Here is a 17,632-nt window from a genome sequence, read left to right on the forward strand (position 1 = left end):
GTTGTTAAAGGAGCTCTTGTGGTAATAAAAGCAGAAAAGATTACAGCAAATCTATACATGCTTATGGGAGATACTTTGCAAGAGGCAGAGGCATCAGTTGCTTCAACAAGCCAAGAAGAAATGACGATGATATGGCATTGCAAACTAGGCCACATGTCAGAACGAGGCTTGAAGATTCTTGTAGAACGTAATCTCATTCCCGGGCTCAAATCGGTAAACTTACCGTTTTGTAAGCACTGCATTACAAGCAAACAACATAGATTGACGTTTGGTAGATCAACTGCTCGGAGCAAGCACATATTAGAGTTGATTCATTCTGATGTGTGGGAATCGCCGGAGATGTCCCTAGGAGGAGCAAAATATCTTGTATCATTTATTGATGATTACTCTAGGAGGCTATGGGTGTACCCGATCAAGAAAAAGTTAGACGTGTTTGCGATGTTCAAAGAGTTCAAAGCAAAGTTAGAACTTGAATCTGGAAAGAAGATCAAGTGTTTAAGGACAGATAATGGAGGAGAATATGTTGATGGTGATTTTCTAACATTTTGCAAGCAAGCAGGTATTCAACGACAATTCACAGTTGCATATACGCCTCAGCAAAATGGTGTAGCAGAGCGAATGAATAGGACTCTCCTAGAAAGAGCACGAGCTATGTTGCAAACTGCAGGTTTAGCCAAGTCTTTTTGGGAAGAAGCTGTTAAAACCGCCTGTTATGTGATAAATCGGTCACCATCAACTGCAATTGGGTTAAAGACACCAATGGAGATGTGGCAAGGTAAGCCACCTAATTATTCTTCTTTACATATATTTGGTTGTCCTGTGTACGTGATGTACAATTCCCAAGAAAGAACAAAGCTAGACCCAAAGTCTAGAAAATGTATATTCTTGGGTTATGCTGACGGTGTTAAGGGGTATCGCCTGTGGGATCCCACTGCCCGCAAGGTAGTTGTCAGTAGAGATGTGATATTTGTAGAAGATGAATTGCAAAAAGAACAAGAAAATGACAGCACTATTAAAGAGATAACCACTGTTCAAATAGATGAAAAATGCAGAGAAGGTGATCTTTCTGAAGCAGAACCACAGCATGAAGAACAAGAAGCAGAGGCTAATGACATAGAAGTTTGTCGATCCACTCGACAAAGAAGAACACCATCATGGCACTCAAATTATGTTTTGACAAACCATGATGCATATTGTCTTTTGACAGAAGATGGAGAGCCAACAACTTTTATGGAGGCTATGCGCAATCCAGACGCTTCTATGTGGATGACAGCAATGCAAGAAGAAATTGAGGCATTACATAGGAACCATACCTGGAAACTTGTTGAACTTCCAGCAGGTCGGAAAGCCATTGGTAACAAATGGGTTTACAAGATCAAACGAAATAGTAATGATCAGGTGGAACGATATCGTGCAAGATTGGTTGTCAAAGGATATGCTCAGAAAGAAGGTATTGACTTCAACGAAATATTTTTTCCGGTGGTGAGACTAACTACTATTAGAGTAGTTTTGGCTATGTGTGCTGCATTTGATTTACATCTAGAGCAATTAGATGTAAAGATTGCTTTTCTTCATGGAGAACTTGAAGAAGAGATATATATGCTCCAACCAGAAGGTTTTGAAGAACAAGGAAAAGAAAACTTGGTTTGCAAGTTAACTAAATCTCTGTACGGTCTAAAGCAGGGGCCAAGGTGTTGGTATAAGAGATTTGATTCTTTCATTATTAGCCTTGGATACAACAGACTTAGTTCAGATCATTGTACTTATTACAAGAGATCTGGTGATAATGATTTCATCATTCTACTGTTGTATGTGGATGACATGTTGGTGGTAGGTCCCAACAAAGATCAAATCCAAGAATTGAAGGCACAGTTGGCTAGGGAGTTTGATATGAAAGACTTGGGACCAGCAAACAAGATTTTAGGGATGCAAATTCACCGAGACAAAAAAGATAGGAAGATTTGGCTATCGCAAAAGAATTATTTGAAGAAAATCTTGCAACGCTTCAATATGCAAGAATGTAAGCCAATTTCAACCCCACTTCCTATGAATTTCAAATTATCCTCAAGTATGTGCCCTAGTAGTGAAGCAGAGAGGATGGAAATGTCTCGAGTACCATATGCATCAGCGGTGGGAAGCCTTATGTATGCCATGATCTGTACAAGGCCAGATATTGCTCAAGCAGTTGCGGTGGTAAGTCGATTTATGGCAGATCCGGGTAAAGAGCATTGGAATGTTGTTAAGAGGATCTTGAGATACATCAAAGGAACCTCAAATGTTGCATTATGTTTTGGAGGATCAGAATTCATTGTCAATGGATATGTCGACTCAGACCTTGCAGGTGATCTTGATAAACGAAAATCTACTACAGGCTATGTGTTTACACTTGCAGGAGGAGCTGTGAGCTGGCTATCTAAATTACAGACTGTTGTAGCTTTATCTACTACAGAAGCTGAATATATGGCAGCTACACAAGCATGCAAGGAAGCTATTTGGATCCAAAGGTTGATAGAAGAACTCGGGCACAAACAACAGAAGATTTCTGTGTATTGTGATAGTCAGAGTGCCTTGCACATTGCAAGAAATCCTGCCTTTCATTCAAGAACAAAACACATTGGAGTACAATATCACTTTGTTCGGGAAGTAGTAGAAGAAGGAAGTGTTGATATGCAGAAGATTCACACTAAAGATAACCTAGCAGATGCCATGACAAAACCAATCAACACAGAAAAGTTTGAATGGTGTAGATCCTCATACGGCCTATGGAATACATGAGCAACATGAATTTTGAAAATTTATCAAAATTAGTTTTAAGTGGGAGATTGTGAAAATTAGTAAAGCTAATTTTAGAAAATATATAAATAAACAATAACTAAATAAAATGAGAGGTAATAAACAATCTTAATTTATAACCTTAGAATTTTAGTGGTTGAAAAAGAGAAGAATTATATACCTCTAATTGACGGATAGTTCATATTGAAGAGACTCACCTATAAATTGAGTTTTTCTTTAATTCATTTCAATCAAGTCATCCAGATAGAATAACATAATATTTCTTTGAGTAGTTTTCTTCTATATATATATAGAGAGAAGTGTGTTCTCCTTTTGTCAAGAGAGAGTGTTTTGTAGTCTCCTTGTAATAGAGAGAAGTTGTAATTCTCAAAGAAAGTTATTCAATTGTTTCCATATTTTATACAAATTTCTAATTTTCCATCTCTATATTTTGCTGTGTCATTTGTCTAGTACCTAACATATTTGATTCTTTAGCATTGTACTTTGGGATCTCAAATGTTTTACACAGCATCTCAGTTATTGGTGAGCAAAACTCAATTTGCAGTCAAAGTTACTTTGTCATCACCTTAGAATATTAATGATGAAAAAAAACCTTGAAAAATAGTAGTTTTTTTTAATTAAAATGAAATTTCCAACAGCAAATGAAATATAAAATATTCAAATTTAGATTCTCTAAATTTTAAATTTTTACTCGAAAAGATAAAATGTGATGTCTGACCTTTAAATAGTTTCTCTCTCATATATTTTTTTTGAATTTGAATCTTTTAAATTTTAAATTTTTATTTTAGAGAATAAAGTAACATCTCTTATTATTGAATACTTTCTCTCATATTTTTTTAGTCCCACTTATGAAATAAATGGTCATAGATCTTACTTTACTTTCTAAAGTAAAATTCAAAATTTAGAAAATCTAAATTCATTTTTTTTGTTCTATTTATAAAATAAATGATGAGATATTATATTTTATTTTCTAAAGTAAAATTCAAATTCAAAATATTCATGATTTGTCATATCTTTAGACCCGGCCCAAAAACCTAACCCAGACTTAGGGCTGCACATGGATCGGATAATATCCGCATATCCGCGGTAATTATCCGCATCCGATCCGAATTTTGCGGATATTATCCGATCCGCAGAGCCATCGGATCGGATCGGATCGGATCCGCACTATAGTCGGATCGGATTGCGAATTTGGCAGTGATATCTGCGGATCCGATCCGCAAATCCGCATATCCGCATATCACATATAAATAACATAGTTTAAGAAAATAAACCCTAATGTGATATGAATTTTAGTGTGTTATTTATGAATTTTATGATATTTTGTTTTTAATTTTTTATGTTGTACTTCAACTTAGAATAATTAAACTTAAATCTTGTGTTATTATTTTGTTTTTGTTATTCAAAAGAACTATTATTGATAATATTTTAGGAGTAAATAGGCTTAAACAGATAAAAAAATGAATTTTTTGGATTTTTTTGTAAAAATAGTCAAATAGAATCTTAAAATAGTTTTTTTTTTTAATTATGCGGATATACCCGATATCCGATCCGATCCGATCCGCATCCGCAAGTATGCGGATCGGATCGGATCGGATTCGGCCTAAAAAAATGCGGATATCATATCCGATCCGATGAGTGCAGTGTGCGGATCGGATAGAATTTTAAGCTATATCCGATCCGATCCGATCCGATCCGTGTGCGACCCTAGCCAGACTCAAAAACAGAAGCTCCAAGCCCCAACTACGTTTCCATCTCCACCTGCGCGTGAGACCTGAAACCACCTTGGTTGAACCATGGTTCCAGGACCCCTTTGAGTACAGGTTTCAAAAGTGGTTTTCGGGTATCGCTTACTCTGCTGCTCAAAAGTCTTCCTGGGGGATGATTTAAACTCTGCATTTCCTTTTTTATCCTCTCTTGACACCCATGTTATTCCACATCAAACAGCGTCCAAATGTCTTCCAAGATAGCTCCTCTGGATTTCACTGCCTGTGTAAGATTCAAACTATCTGATTCAATAATCACATTTTCTAACTGAATGTTTTTTTTGCCAAGATAAGAGCCTTTCTGTTCCTGCTAAGACCCTTCCAGTATGATCCAATCACATTTTCTTGATTCAAGCATCGACATTACCTTTGATCTACTCTTCTTATTCTAATTCTATCTGTAATATTGTGATGATTAAAAGAGTGAAAAGGAGAAGATGAAATAAAATGTGTTTTGGATCTAAAAATGCTAGGAAAAAAAAAGGTTGGGCATGTTGGGTTGGTCTGAAAAGCCCAAAATAGCCCAGGTTCACCCTAATTCCCACGCCTTCCCTCACTCAATGCCACCTTGTTTGTTGCCGTTGAGCCTCCAAACCCCAAAAGCCTCGGTGAAGATGTCACACAGCTTGAGGTCCCTCAGAAGGCTCTTCACTCTCCCCCCCAAACCCTCCTCCTCCGTCATCTCCACGCGCCGCCACGTCTCCACGGAGACACGCTCCCAGAAGCTGGAGCGCATCGCCGACGATCTCCTCCGTCTCGACAGGCTCGAGCGCCACGACTTCTCCGTCCTCTGGAGGCTCAAATTGGGCCTCGACCGATTCGCTGGCCCAGCCGCGGATCTCGGCCCAGTTGGCCCAGCATCAGGTGCTGGTGGTGCGGGGGCGGATGCTAGTGCGGGAGCGGCGGCGGAGGAGAAGACGGTGTTCGATATAAAGCTGGAGAAATACGACGCCGCATCGAAGATAAAGATCATAAAGGAAGTTAGGGCTTTCACCGATTTGGGGCTTAAGGAAGCGAAGGATTTGGTCGAGAAGGTTCCTTGCGTCTTGAAGAAGGGTCTCACTAAGGACGAAGCTGATCCCATTCTCCAGAAGCTCAAAGATTTGGGTGCCACTGTTGTATTGGATTGATTCCCAATTCTCTTTTTTCTTTTTGGTTGTAGAATCATTCATCACTTGCCTCCATAGCTTCATTTTCATTGAAATGTGATGATAATGTGTTTTTTAGTTCTCAAATACAAAAGTTATATGAACATAATAAGGACTTAGAACGATAATGAATAATTTTCACTATAACAGTAAAAAGAAACATGAACCAACCATGGTCTAAGTTTAAGAGAGTTTATTAGTTTATATCTTATTGTTATTATTTTCTGAAACATATCAGAAATTTTGTCTCTCAATATTAAAGCTGGTCCTAGATGATAGTTAGAAATTACTTCCTAACAAAGCAAGAAGAAAATTCTTGTAATCTCCATCTGCTGATATGTTGTTAGTTACAAAATCTTCAAGGGTGACATTATTCCTCTTAAAATAGAGATCCTTGATTTCTTTTAGATCCTCCTCTGCACGGGTGATTATAACTCGGCTAACACCATCATCATCAATTCCCAATTCATTCTTGGCATTGCGTAACACCTAAATAAAAGTCATTGTATCACATCTTAAGTTAAAGGTGTTTGCTACGGTACATGATTAAGTGTGTGTTTGGATTTCATGTGTTTGGATTTCAGTTTGTAAATGGGAGTTTGCATAAAATTGATTTTGTAAACTTGATTTTGATAAAAAATAATTTTGTAAACTTGATTTTGATGAAAAATAAATTTGTGTTAAAGTGATTTATGTTTGGTAATTTTTATATCAAAATGGATTATAGGAAAGTAAATATTGTTTGGATTATACTACTCAAAATTACTTTTAAATGAAAAATTACTAAAATAGACATTAAGATAAATAAATTTTTTATATTATTCTATCATTTTAATTTAGATATTTTAATAAATATTATTAATTAATTTTATAATAAAATTAATATTTACTTACTAAAATAAAAATAATATATAAAAATTGACAAAATATATTTTTATATCAAAAACAAAAATAATATATGAAAAATATATCAAAATATACTTTATTAAATTATATTACTTATAATTTTTTTAATACTCTCAGTACTCTTGTTTTTAATATTATTTTAAACTATAAATTTTAATTATTTATGACTTTATTCTTAGTTATAATTAATTTTTTATTTATTTTGTTCTTTTTAATGGGATCAATAATTTATATTATAGCAAAATTATAATAATAAATTAATATACAAGAATTACACTTATAAATTTTAATAAAGTCAAACAAAAATATTTTTTTATACAAAATCAAAAGTAAAAATTTAATAAAAAATATAATAAAAAAATATAATAAAAATGGACTACAAACAAGGAAGTAAAGGGTAGAATTGATAAAACAAAATAAATCAAATCCTAACGTGATTATCTAAACGCAGAAGCTACAATTTCTAGCTTCTTATAAACGCATGTTAAGAACCTAAAATCACGTTGGCGTTTAAAAACAAAAGGTATCCAAACAAAAGAGGAAGCGTTCAATGCACTCAAACGTGCTTCTCTTCCTTCTAACGCAAAATCAAACACACCCTAAATTTATAAATACCGATACATTTAAATTATAGACAAATAATAATAAGACATTTAACAGGTGGAATTTATTTTTTACATCAGCATTTAATTTTTTCTTTTTTAAATATATAGTATATCACCACTTTTATTAAAACACCCTTTTAATTAAATAAAAATAAAAACATTTATTTATTTAATTTTATAAAAAGATTTAAACATCCTTCTTTTATTTGATTAGACAAAAATACCTTTTTAAATTAATCAAATTTTAGAATTTAATTAATCCTAATTTTATAGTTTCAAATAATTGAATCAACAAAACAAAAAATCAAAATTGTTCTTCATCTGTGTTAAACATATTAAAAAAATAAAAAATCAAAATTGTTCTTCGTCTGGGTTCAGAAACCTTCAGTATTCTTCATCTTCTTCTCTCCTCTTCCTATCCTCTCTCTCTCTCTTAACCGTTTCCAGAAATCTCCTTCTCTGGAATCCATCCATCGAAAAGTTAAGAAATTTGCCGTCGTTGGAAGATCAACGCTTCTCCGTCGTTATCTCGGGGTTCGACTCTAGGGTTCATACTTTGGGACCTGATTCGTGGAGAAGGATTTAGCACTTTCCCTCCCCTCTGAAGCACACTAAAACGGCAAAACCCTAGCAATAATTGACTGCATTGAGCTCGGTAGCTAGCCACCCACGGAATTTAAAGAACCTAAAGGAGAAGGGAGGCTAAACCACTCAACTGGGCAAACGCTGCGTCTTTCTCCTCTATGGAAGTTCTTTGAATGCCCCTTCGCCCTCCATAGAGGAGAGGCGTTGGACGACGACGGGTGGACGGGGCTCGACGATGGAGGGCGAAGGGGCATTCAAAGAACTTTCATAGAGGAGAAAGACGCAGCGTTTGCCCAGTTGAGTGGTTTAGCCTTCATTCTCCTTTAGGTTCTTTAAATTCCGTGGGTGGCTAGCTACCGAGCTCAATGCAGTCAATTATTGCTAGGGTTTTGCCGTTTTAGTGTGCTTCAGAGGGGAGGAAAAGTGCTGAATCCTTCTCCACGATTCAGCTCCCAAAGTATGAACCCTAGAGTCGAACCCCGAGGTAACGACGGAGAAGCGTCGATCTTCCAACGACGGCAAGTTTCTGAACTTTCCGATGGACGGATTCCAGAGAAGGAGACTTCTGGAAACGGTTAAGAGACAGAGAGAGAGGATAGGAAGAGGAGAGAAGAAGATGAAGAATACTGAAGGTTTCTGAAGCTAGACGAAGAACAATTTTGATTTTTTATTTTTTTAATATGTTTAACACAGATGAAGAACAATTTTGATTTTTTGTTTTGTTGTTTCAATTATTTGAAACTATAAAATTAGGATTAATTGAATTCTAAAATTTGATTAATTTAAAAGGGTATTTTTGTCTAATCAAATAAAGGAAGGATGTTTAAGTCTTTTTATAAAATTAAATAAATAAATATTTTTTATTTTTATTTAATTAAAAGGGTGTTTTAATAAAAGTGGTGATATACTATATATTTAAAAAAGAAAAAAGAAAAAATTAAATGCTGACGTGAAAAATAAATTCCACATGTCTTATTGTTATTTGTCTATATTTTAAACGTATCGATACGTATGAATTTATCATCGTACCGTAGCAAACAACTAAGTTAAATAAAGGTTATTGAGCCAAAAGTAATTAATTAATGAGTTTAGTAATTACCTTGGCAAAGTATCTTTGAGGGTACTTAATGCAACGAATAGTTGTTCTCAATGCATCTAAGTATTCATCACTTGGACTGGCTACTAATCCCTACAATTACCAAATGACACACCATTGTATTAACTTTCATAATACAAATTCAAATAATAAGGTTATCCAATCACTCATATATAATAATTTATACTGAACCTGAGCATAGTATTTCGATGTGTTAATGATGTTGATTAATGAAATTGCATTTCCATTATATCCTCATTCTACTCTCATTTGAAGCTTTGTCTATTATAACTAAACTAGATATAATTGATTAATTGTGTGGACCGAAAAATTTAGATATGGAAGAGCCATAGTGTATATAGTATATACCATAAAATAGTTCTCACGTGTGATTTACACATATATGAAAACATGCAATTCAATGAGGAGTTTTTTTGGGAGAGGGGTGAAAAGTCTTTTCAGTAGGAGTGAAAATCCATGTGAATTGCAAGGAGATTTTAATGAAGGACATCATAACACGCAGAGTAACACTTTTGTGAGAAAGAGCTGATCAAAATTTTGTTCTCTTTTTATTCCCATCAAAAAGTTTTTTTCGCCTCACCGAAATGCCCTGATCTATAATAGTTAATATTTCACCTTTCTAGTTCACATTTATGCAATACACCAATATAAGATCCATTTAAAAAATAATGTAATTTTGTGTCGTTGTCCCCATTGTTTTTGTGTCAAACAACTAAAGCTAACATTACCTTGGTGATTGTTGAGCCATAAATGTTCCTAAAGGAATTGAAAGTGACACACAGCTGCTTCTTACTTCTTGTGCTTAAGATTCTAATGATTTCATCATTGCTAAAATCCTTCTTTTCAATTATTTGATGAATAATATTTGCTTCTGAAATAGCCACACTCTCATCAAGCACATGTCCCTCATACCTGTAAGTGCTTACTATTGCAACCAACAACTGCATGAAAAAATCATAGACCTCATAATTTGGATCATAATTGTTAAGGTAAAAAAAGAACACAAAAAGGTGAATGGCTTTAAATATTCATATTCATATTCAAGATAAAGAATAGTAGTCCACATACTCTCCTAATGTCACCAAATGTGTGAGAGGCCACATCTTCTTCAAGGGAGTGTTTGTATAGAAATTGGTATGAACGCTTTATAGCCAAAAGCTCTTCTGAAGTTCTAGTGCAACCAATTTCAATAATTATTTTATAATAATTTGGTGTTGCTTTCTCCAATGCTTCTTTAGTATATGCAGCATCTCTTTCAGCTGGTTCCATTGTCCAATGGCATAAACTTCTCTGCTTATAAACTTTGAACTCAGCTCAAATTACCCCATGGTAAATTCTTTTAATGTGTGTTTGGTGGATTAAAGATTGTAAATGAGAGTTTGTATAAATTGATTTTACAAACTTGATTTTAATAAAAAGTAAGTCAGTGTTAACATAATTTATATTTGGTAATTTTGTATCAAGGTGAATTATAGTAAAATGAATGTTGTTTGGATTTCATTATTCAAAAGAGAAAGTTGAAGGGCCAGCAACTTTTGTGTTTTGTGGCCAGCACTTAACCATCAAAAGAAAAGTGAGTGATCTCCCATCATTAGATGTAATCTCACACCATTAAAAACATTATTGATGGTCAATTGATGGTTACAAAACACAAAAGTTGCTAGCCCCTAACACTCCTCTATTCAAAATTATGTTTAGATAAAAATTATTAAAAAATGACATGAATTTATATAATTTAAAATCATATTATTTTAACATTATTTAATTATATTTTTTTTAAAACAACTTAAATTTATATGTTAAAATTTAGTACTTTTTTAAGTTATAATTTTTTAGTACTCTTCTTTAGTACTTTTTTTTGTATTTAATTAATTTTTCTACTAAAATCAATAACTTATATTCTAAAAAATAACAATAATAAATAAAATATATATTAATTTACGAACGGCATAGTAAAAATTATACAAAGTTAAATAAAATAATAATAAAATTCTATAAAAAAATATATATATATCAACCAAAATGATTAAAAAATTTATATGAACAATAAATACTAAAAATTCTATTAAAAATACAATAATGTAAATTGATGTTTGCATTTAGAGAAAAAAAATTTGCAAAACAAAAAATTCTAGCGTTCAAAAAGATTGAACGTGCTTCTTGTGTTTTTAACACTAAACCAAACACACCCTTATTTATTATCTTATATAGTTTATTTTTATAATATAACCAAATTATCATAAAAAAAAAAAGGATTAGTAATCATTGAAGAATGAGTTAACATTAAGATTATCAGGACTGCTACACATCCATATAAACATATAACCATACAGGTCCAAGCCCAAATTATTTCAAGCGCATTAAATGTTGAGTGAGAAACACGCGCCACACAAAAAACCTCTCGTTTTTCCATTCGCACTTCATTATGAACGAACGTTACATCTTCAACACGAAACCAATATCCCAAAAAACTCACTCTCTTCGAATCTCTCTGAACATCACTCAAACTTCAATCACATTCTTTGCGGAAACCACTGGTGCAAACAAATCGGAAGAAGATTTCGCAAGCAACAACCAGAAACAAACGAAGACAGTAACAAAGACTACAAAAGGTATGAGAAAACTACGATTCACTCAAAATCTTGCAATGTCGCGTTTCGCCTAGTTTCATTTCAGTTTTACTGGTTTGATTTGCTTCGCTTAGTGGATTGAACTATTGTGAATGATTTTTACAGTATAACTAGGGATTTAAGATATAGTTGCTTGTTCTTATTGGTCTGGATAGTTTAATTAGAGCTCTATTAGTATCTTCAGTTCTTATTTTCCATTGAAGAACACTATTCTTGTTGATTGAAAATTGATAATAAAGGATTAACCACATGAACGTATTTCGGTTCGGTGGCCTTTGTGATTTTGGTTATGTGCATAAAGGATTTTCGGTTCGGTAGTTTGTTGATGTATTGAATGAGTTTTGTTTAAAAAAATTCACATTAGAGACAAGTCTTTCACTTTGATAATCCATACTACTGTAATAGTATTTTTGTTAATTGAAAGCTGATCATCATTTATTAACCAGATGAACATTTTTTGGTTCGATAACTTTTATTTTGGTTCTGTGCATGAGGAATTTTCGGTTTGGTGGGTCGTGGCATTCTAATTGACTTGTTTAACAAACACATAGTTGTGGTTGTTGATGTATTAAATGAGTTTTGATTAGGACAATTTACATTAGAGACAACTCTTTCACTTTGATAAGACATACTACTGTAATAGTATTTTTGTTGATTGAAAGCTGATTTCGGTTCGTAAATGATGATGATCAGCTTTCAATCAACAAAAATACTATTACAGTAATATGTCTTATCAAAGTGAAAGAGTGGTCTCTAATGTAAATTGTCCTAATCAAAACTCATTCAATACATCAACAACCACAACCATATGTATATTAAACAAGTCAATCAGAATGCCACAACTCACCTAACCGAAAATTCTTCATGCACGGAACCAAAATTAAAGTTACCGAACCGAAAAATGTTCATCTAGTTAATAAATGATTATCAGCTTTCAATTAACAAAAATACTATTACAGTAGTATGGATTATCAAAGTGAAAGACTTGTCTCTAATGTAAATTTTTTTAAACAAAACTCATTCAATACATCAACAAACCACCGAACCGAAAATCTTTCATGCAAAGAACCAAAATCACAAAAGCCACCGAACCGAAATACGTTCATGTGGTTAATCCTTCATTATCAATTTTCAATCAACAAGAATAGTGTTTTTCGATGGAAAATAAGTACTGAAGATACTAACAGAGCTCTAATTAAACTATCCAAACCAATAAGAACAAGCAACTATATTTTAAAGCCCTAGTTATATTGTAAAAATCATTCACAATAGTTCAGTCCACTAAACGAAGCAAATCAAACTAGTAAAATTGAAATGAAACTAGGCGAAACGCGACATTGCAAGATTTTGAGTGAACAGTAATTTTCTCATACCTTTTGTAGTCTTTGTTGCTGTTTTCATTTGTTTCTGGTTGTTGCTTGCGAAATTTTCTTCCGATTCGTTTACAGCAGTGGTTTCCGCAAAGATTGTGATTGAAGTTTGAGTGATGTTCAGAGAGATTCGAAGAGAGTGAGTTTTTTGAGGTATTGGTTTCGTGTTGAAAATGTAACGTTCGTTCATAATGAACCGCGAATGAGAAAACGAGAGGTTTTTTGTGTGGCGCGTGTTTCTCACTCAGCATTTAATGCGCTTGAAATAATTTGGGCTTAGGCCTATATGGTTATATGGTTATATAGATGTGTAGCCGCCTGAAAAAAAATAGTAATGATGAGATGGAAAGTAATAATTTAACAAAGGGATTTTGGGTTTAAATCTTGAAAATAGTAAAAAAAAAAAAATCTATAGATTAAATATAATAAAATATATTTTAGATCCTTTACTATCATTATATATAATATAGATATAGAAGTATAGACGACATTACCTTTAATTTTGGCAAGAAAGTTTAAGGATGATTCCTAGTACAAAGTGTAAGATTGTATTACCTCAAATTTTCCTGAAACTTCACATTTAAGTTGTTGGATAAGATCTTGGTGATAAAGATCTAAATAAGCCTGCCGAAGAAGTTTTCTTTGTGCTTCATTTCGATGTGCTAATATGGATATCAGGGCTCTCTCATCAGTCCCTAATCCTATATATATTATACAAAATAAAATAAGCATGGTAATAATTATTAGATTTATATGTATTTTGCAACAATTGAGATTTTGAAAGAACAGAATTGCAGAATGATGAAACCTTTGCATGCCCTCTTGATAGTTTCAGCATCTTCAATTGGAGAAGAATCTTTGGGAACAACAAGAGTAGCCATTTGATTTGTTTCTTATCTTTGTTCAATGCCAAGATTTGTGTGAAATGGTTAAGTTCCCATTTCTGCATTTTATAGGAGAGAAAGCTATAAAGCTGTTTCAGAATATTGAAGTAATCTTCTTAATAACTGTACATGTTAAGGTTTTATCCTCTCATTCAATTAAGAAATTAACCGAAGCAAATGTTACTCCAAAGGGAAGTTTTTTTTTAATAAATAATGATAACGGAATTAGCATTAAACAATGTTAATGTAGTGAAACAATGAACCAAGTGCATTATACTATTGTGAAACAAGAGTGTTATTGATATTCACCAAAAGCATATGTTCAGGAATAATCAATGAATCAATGAATTCAACACTAGTCACTGATATCATTATTACATCTTATACTTAAATAAATCTTTAAAAAAAAAATTGATATGGGTTACCAAGGAATTTCTTGGCCATCCCAAGCAAAGAACTTGCCATTGTCATTACTCTTGACATTGTCAATGATGCTTAGCAGCTTTTGCACTGAGAACTCTTTGCTGAAGAGCTTCTCTTTTGGAACATTCTTCTGAAATGGCTTCGAGAGATCGGTGTCAACTGTGCCGGGATGCAGTGAAATGCAGACAATTGGATCCTTTTTTCTTGCAAATTCAACCGCAGCCGTCTTTGACACTGCCAACAGAAATATAAAGTTCATCAAGGTTGCCATTCAAACAGTTTTGGAAATTTCAAATTCAACTTTAAGGGCACTGAAAAACAAGAACTACAACTAGCAACTCATCTGCTACATCTGTGTAGAATCTTAACATACCTGCATGATGAGACTAAGAGAGTTATCATATTGAAAATCCCATGACAATGATCATTTAAGAATTTAAAAAAATAAAATAAAAAGTAGAAGTCTTACATTGATTGAGTGCAGTCTTTGAAGATCGATACGAGTGCCAACCACCAAGATGATTGTCCCCAATAGATCCAACCCTTGCACTCAAACTGGCCACCACTGCAGTACTTCTTTCAGTGCCAAAGCCACCTCCAACTTTTAGAAGAGGCCACATGTGCTGATTTTTTAAATTCAAAGAATAATAGCATATTTCAGAATATATGTTCATAAAACTGAATAATGGAAAGAAATAAATAAAATACAGGACTAGACAGATATAATGATTGCTGTCATTGGATAAAATAGTTCAAATCTTTATTTCTTAAATGGCCTTGATGAATCTATTAAAAGAAATCCTCCCATGATAAACAGAACACTATGGTGTTGCTTGATCCATGTCAATTTGGATTACATTGAACAAGAATGAGTTTTAAACTTTTAATCGTCTATTAAGGCCTTGAACAGAACTCTCCAACATAATAGCTAGCTTTTGTGGTGTGGTTCTCCAAAGGTCCTTATCAATCTTGAACTTCTGTTAATAGCAATGATCTTCAACAAAGATGCTCTCTCAAAGCCACTAGTAATGTAATTGCATGCAGATAAATGTAACTATGTCTGTTACCTTGATAACTAAGATGGGACCGACGGCATTAATCTCATACGTAAGCATCAAGGCTGATTTTTCCAATTTGTTGAGTGATGTCTCTGTATTATAAAATCAGCTTTTGCCTGAGTCACAAAAGGAAGCTTCCATTTCAAGTCCAATACCAAAGAATGAAAGAAAAACCATTACCTGGTTGTAATACTTGAGGTATGGAAAGAATGCCAGACGCATTAATGAGAAGGTTTAGATGGCCGTATGTCTCTCTAACTGACGATGCAGATGCCTGAAATATTATGAATGAAACACAAAGCTTAGCAACTTATTCTGTTTTGGAATTAGTTAGATCTAGAAGTGAGCCACCATAGTGCCTAAAAGATGATATGAATTCGATAATTTCGTCAGCAAGTAGGCTTATAGGGGAACTGAAAATTCCATCACATACCAGATGCCAGCCTAATCCATTAAGGTTGGACTAAGGGGAAAGGTAAGTAGATTTAATAATTTTCTATTGATGATAGATTAGGATGGATATGTGGAATGTTCCATATGCATGCGTATGACCTGAATTGAAGTTTCAATAGTCAAATCCAAGGGCAAAAGTTTTAGACGATCAGGAAATTTATGTTTGAGCTGGGCAAGACCTGTTGAAGCATCAGGATTTCGGCAAGTAGCAACAACATGCCCTTTATCATTTTTCTCTAGCAGCTGTTTTACCTGTACAAGACAGAAACTGAAGGCAGTGTTACTATGCACCCAAGATTATTCACCTGATAAAGCTGAGAATTGTGGAAGGACTTGTCTATTCTAAAGAAATAGGGCAATTCTCTCATGCTGAAACTGCCGAATTGGTCCAAAAGCAAAGAACAAATCAAAGGGAGCAATTGATGGAAAACAACACCGATGAGTTATAATTTTTTATACAAAAACAATTTCTAAACCCAGAACTCTTATACATACGGTAAAAGTAAAACAACTCCAATTCTTACAAGTAATACTAAAACTATGATTTAAATAGCAACACAATATTATAAGAACAGAATTATCAATAACATAAAGGGAGCAAAATAGTAAGATAATAAAAAGGTAAAATTTTGAGAATATGGGGAATGTAGAAAGAGTAAAGAACTCACAAATTCAAGGCCAATTCCTCTGGAAGCTCCCTGAACCATGGAAACCCCAGCATCAAATTTGAGAGAAGAAGAAGAAGAAAAGGGCCTTCGGGTGAGTGATAAGACTCGCGTGGCGCGTGACGATGCCATGAAAGAGTTCTGGGTCGACAACTGCATCAAATCAAAGCTTGAGCTGAAAAATGTTGAAGGAGCGTGGCTTGTTAATAACCATGAAAATTGTTGTTCACTTTGTCATGGAACATGGCAACGTCGTTAGAATCAGTAATGCATGTGCTGTTGTAATGGGTCTCTAATACTTTAGAATATTAAATAAATTAAGTTTTAGTAAAATAGAAAAAAATATCATAGTTATCAGAACCGAACCGATAATCAACCTGGTCATATGACCGGGTCACTGGGTCATTGGTTCAACCGGTGGGTCACTGATTCACCCGGTTAACCCGGTCAAAACAAACAACAACAACAACAACAAAGCTTTGTCCCACTAAGTGGGGTCGGCTACATGAATCAAACGACGCCATTGTGCTCTGTCATGTATCATGTCTACAGAGAGACCGTTTACATGTAGGTCTCGTTTGACCACCTCATGGATAGTCTTCTTAGGTCTTCCTCTGCCTTTCGCCCTTTGTCCATCTTCCATCTCATCCACCCTCCTGACTGGATGTTCTATCGGTCTTCTTCTCACATGTCCAAACCACCTGAGACGCGATTCAACCATCTTTTCCACAATGGGTGCTACTCCAACTCTCTCCCTTATATCTTCATTCCTTATTTTATCCAATCGCGTATGACCACTCATCCATCTCAACATCTTCATCTCTGCCACACTCAGCTTATGTTCGTGCTCCCCTTTAGCCGCCCAACACTCCGTACCATACAGCATAGCCGGTCTTATAGCGGTGCGATAGAATTTACCTTTAAGTTTTAAAGGCACTTTTTTGTCGCATATAAAACCAGATGCACTCCGCCATTTTGACCAACCTGCTTGGATCCTATGATTTACATCCTGTTCAATCTCTCCATTGTCCTATATGATGCACCCAAGATACTTAAAACTTTTAACTTTTCGTAGGGTGTTTTCTCCAATCTTCACCTCTATATTGGGATTTTCCCTTCTCAGACTGAACTTACATTCCATATATTCCGTCTTGCTACGGCTTATGCGCAGACCATACACTTCTAGAGCTTCTCTCCATAACTCCAACTTCTTATTTAGGTCTTCCCTT

At 34.1% G+C, this 17,632-nt stretch overlaps 3 protein-coding genes across 6 annotated transcripts; 1 reads left to right on the plus strand and 2 right to left on the minus strand.

Annotated features, from left to right (window-relative positions):
• Positions 1-5,050: 5,050 nt before the first annotated feature.
• Positions 5,051-5,801, plus strand: LOC112741532 (uncharacterized). Its single transcript, XM_025790552.3, has one exon. The coding sequence runs from the start codon at positions 5,051-5,053 to the stop codon at positions 5,687-5,689; it is 639 nt and encodes a 212-aa protein (XP_025646337.1). The 3' UTR covers positions 5,690-5,801.
• A 19-nt stretch (positions 5,802-5,820) lies between these two features.
• Positions 5,821-14,407, minus strand: LOC112741530 (annexin D8). 2 transcript variants are annotated; one of them, XM_072213766.1, is made up of 7 exons: positions 14,267-14,407; positions 13,729-13,863; positions 13,476-13,621; positions 9,989-10,210; positions 9,649-9,861; positions 8,903-8,992; positions 5,821-6,196 (listed from the first exon to the last, which is right to left on the minus strand). In XM_072213766.1, exons 2-7 carry the CDS (start codon positions 13,799-13,801, stop codon positions 5,987-5,989), a joined length of 954 nt encoding a protein of 317 aa, XP_072069867.1. In that variant the 5' UTR covers positions 13,802-13,863; positions 14,267-14,407; the 3' UTR covers positions 5,821-5,986. The 2 variants fall into 2 exon arrangements, with proteins under 2 accessions (XP_072069867.1, XP_025646333.1); XM_025790548.3 differs by having other exon boundaries at positions 14,230-14,362.
• LOC112741531 (uncharacterized) lies at positions 14,084-16,700 on the minus strand. Of its 3 annotated transcripts, none has more exons than XM_025790549.3 (6): positions 16,407-16,700; positions 15,838-15,990; positions 15,466-15,559; positions 15,295-15,377; positions 14,697-14,850; positions 14,084-14,461 (listed from the first exon to the last, which is right to left on the minus strand). In XM_025790549.3, exons 1-6 carry the CDS (start codon positions 16,560-16,562, stop codon positions 14,226-14,228), a joined length of 876 nt encoding a protein of 291 aa, XP_025646334.1. In that variant the 5' UTR covers positions 16,563-16,700; the 3' UTR covers positions 14,084-14,225. The 3 variants fall into 3 exon arrangements, with proteins under 3 accessions (XP_025646334.1, XP_025646336.1, XP_025646335.1); XM_025790551.3 differs by having other exon boundaries at positions 14,084-14,600; XM_025790550.3 differs by having other exon boundaries at positions 15,838-16,006; positions 16,407-16,686.
• Positions 16,701-17,632: the final 932 nt, after the last annotated feature.

The sequence above is a fragment of the Arachis hypogaea genome, chromosome 14 (genome assembly GCF_003086295.3).
Source record: "Arachis hypogaea cultivar Tifrunner chromosome 14, arahy.Tifrunner.gnm2.J5K5, whole genome shotgun sequence".
NCBI classification, from domain to species: domain Eukaryota; kingdom Viridiplantae; phylum Streptophyta; class Magnoliopsida; order Fabales; family Fabaceae; genus Arachis; species Arachis hypogaea.

Excerpts from the sequence above, each read along its gene's own strand:
- LOC112741530 (XM_072213766.1), bottom strand. The coding sequence starts at position 13,801 with ATGGCTACTCTTGTTGTTCCCAAAGATTCTTCTCCAATTGAAGATGCT. Across the intron at positions 10,211-13,475 it reads AAGTTTCAGGAAAATTTGAG|AGAAGTTTATGCCATTGGAC; the intron begins GTAATACAATCT and ends GTTTATAAGCAG. Across the intron at positions 9,862-9,988 it reads CATTTGGTGACATTAGGAGA|TTGTTGGTTGCAATAGTAAG; the intron begins GTATGTGGACTA and ends TTTTTCATGCAG.
- LOC112741532 (XM_025790552.3), top strand. The coding sequence starts at position 5,051 with ATGTTGGGTTGGTCTGAAAAGCCCAAAATAGCCCAGGTTCACCCTAAT.
- LOC112741531 (XM_025790549.3), bottom strand. The coding sequence starts at position 16,562 with ATGCAGTTGTCGACCCAGAACTCTTTCATGGCATCGTCACGCGCCACG. Across the intron at positions 15,991-16,406 it reads GAGGAATTGGCCTTGAATTT|GTAAAACAGCTGCTAGAGAA; the intron begins GTGAGTTCTTTA and ends TGTCTTGTACAG. Across the intron at positions 14,462-14,696 it reads AAAGACTGCACTCAATCAAT|TGTCAAAGACGGCTGCGGTT; the intron begins GTAAGACTTCTA and ends TTCTGTTGGCAG.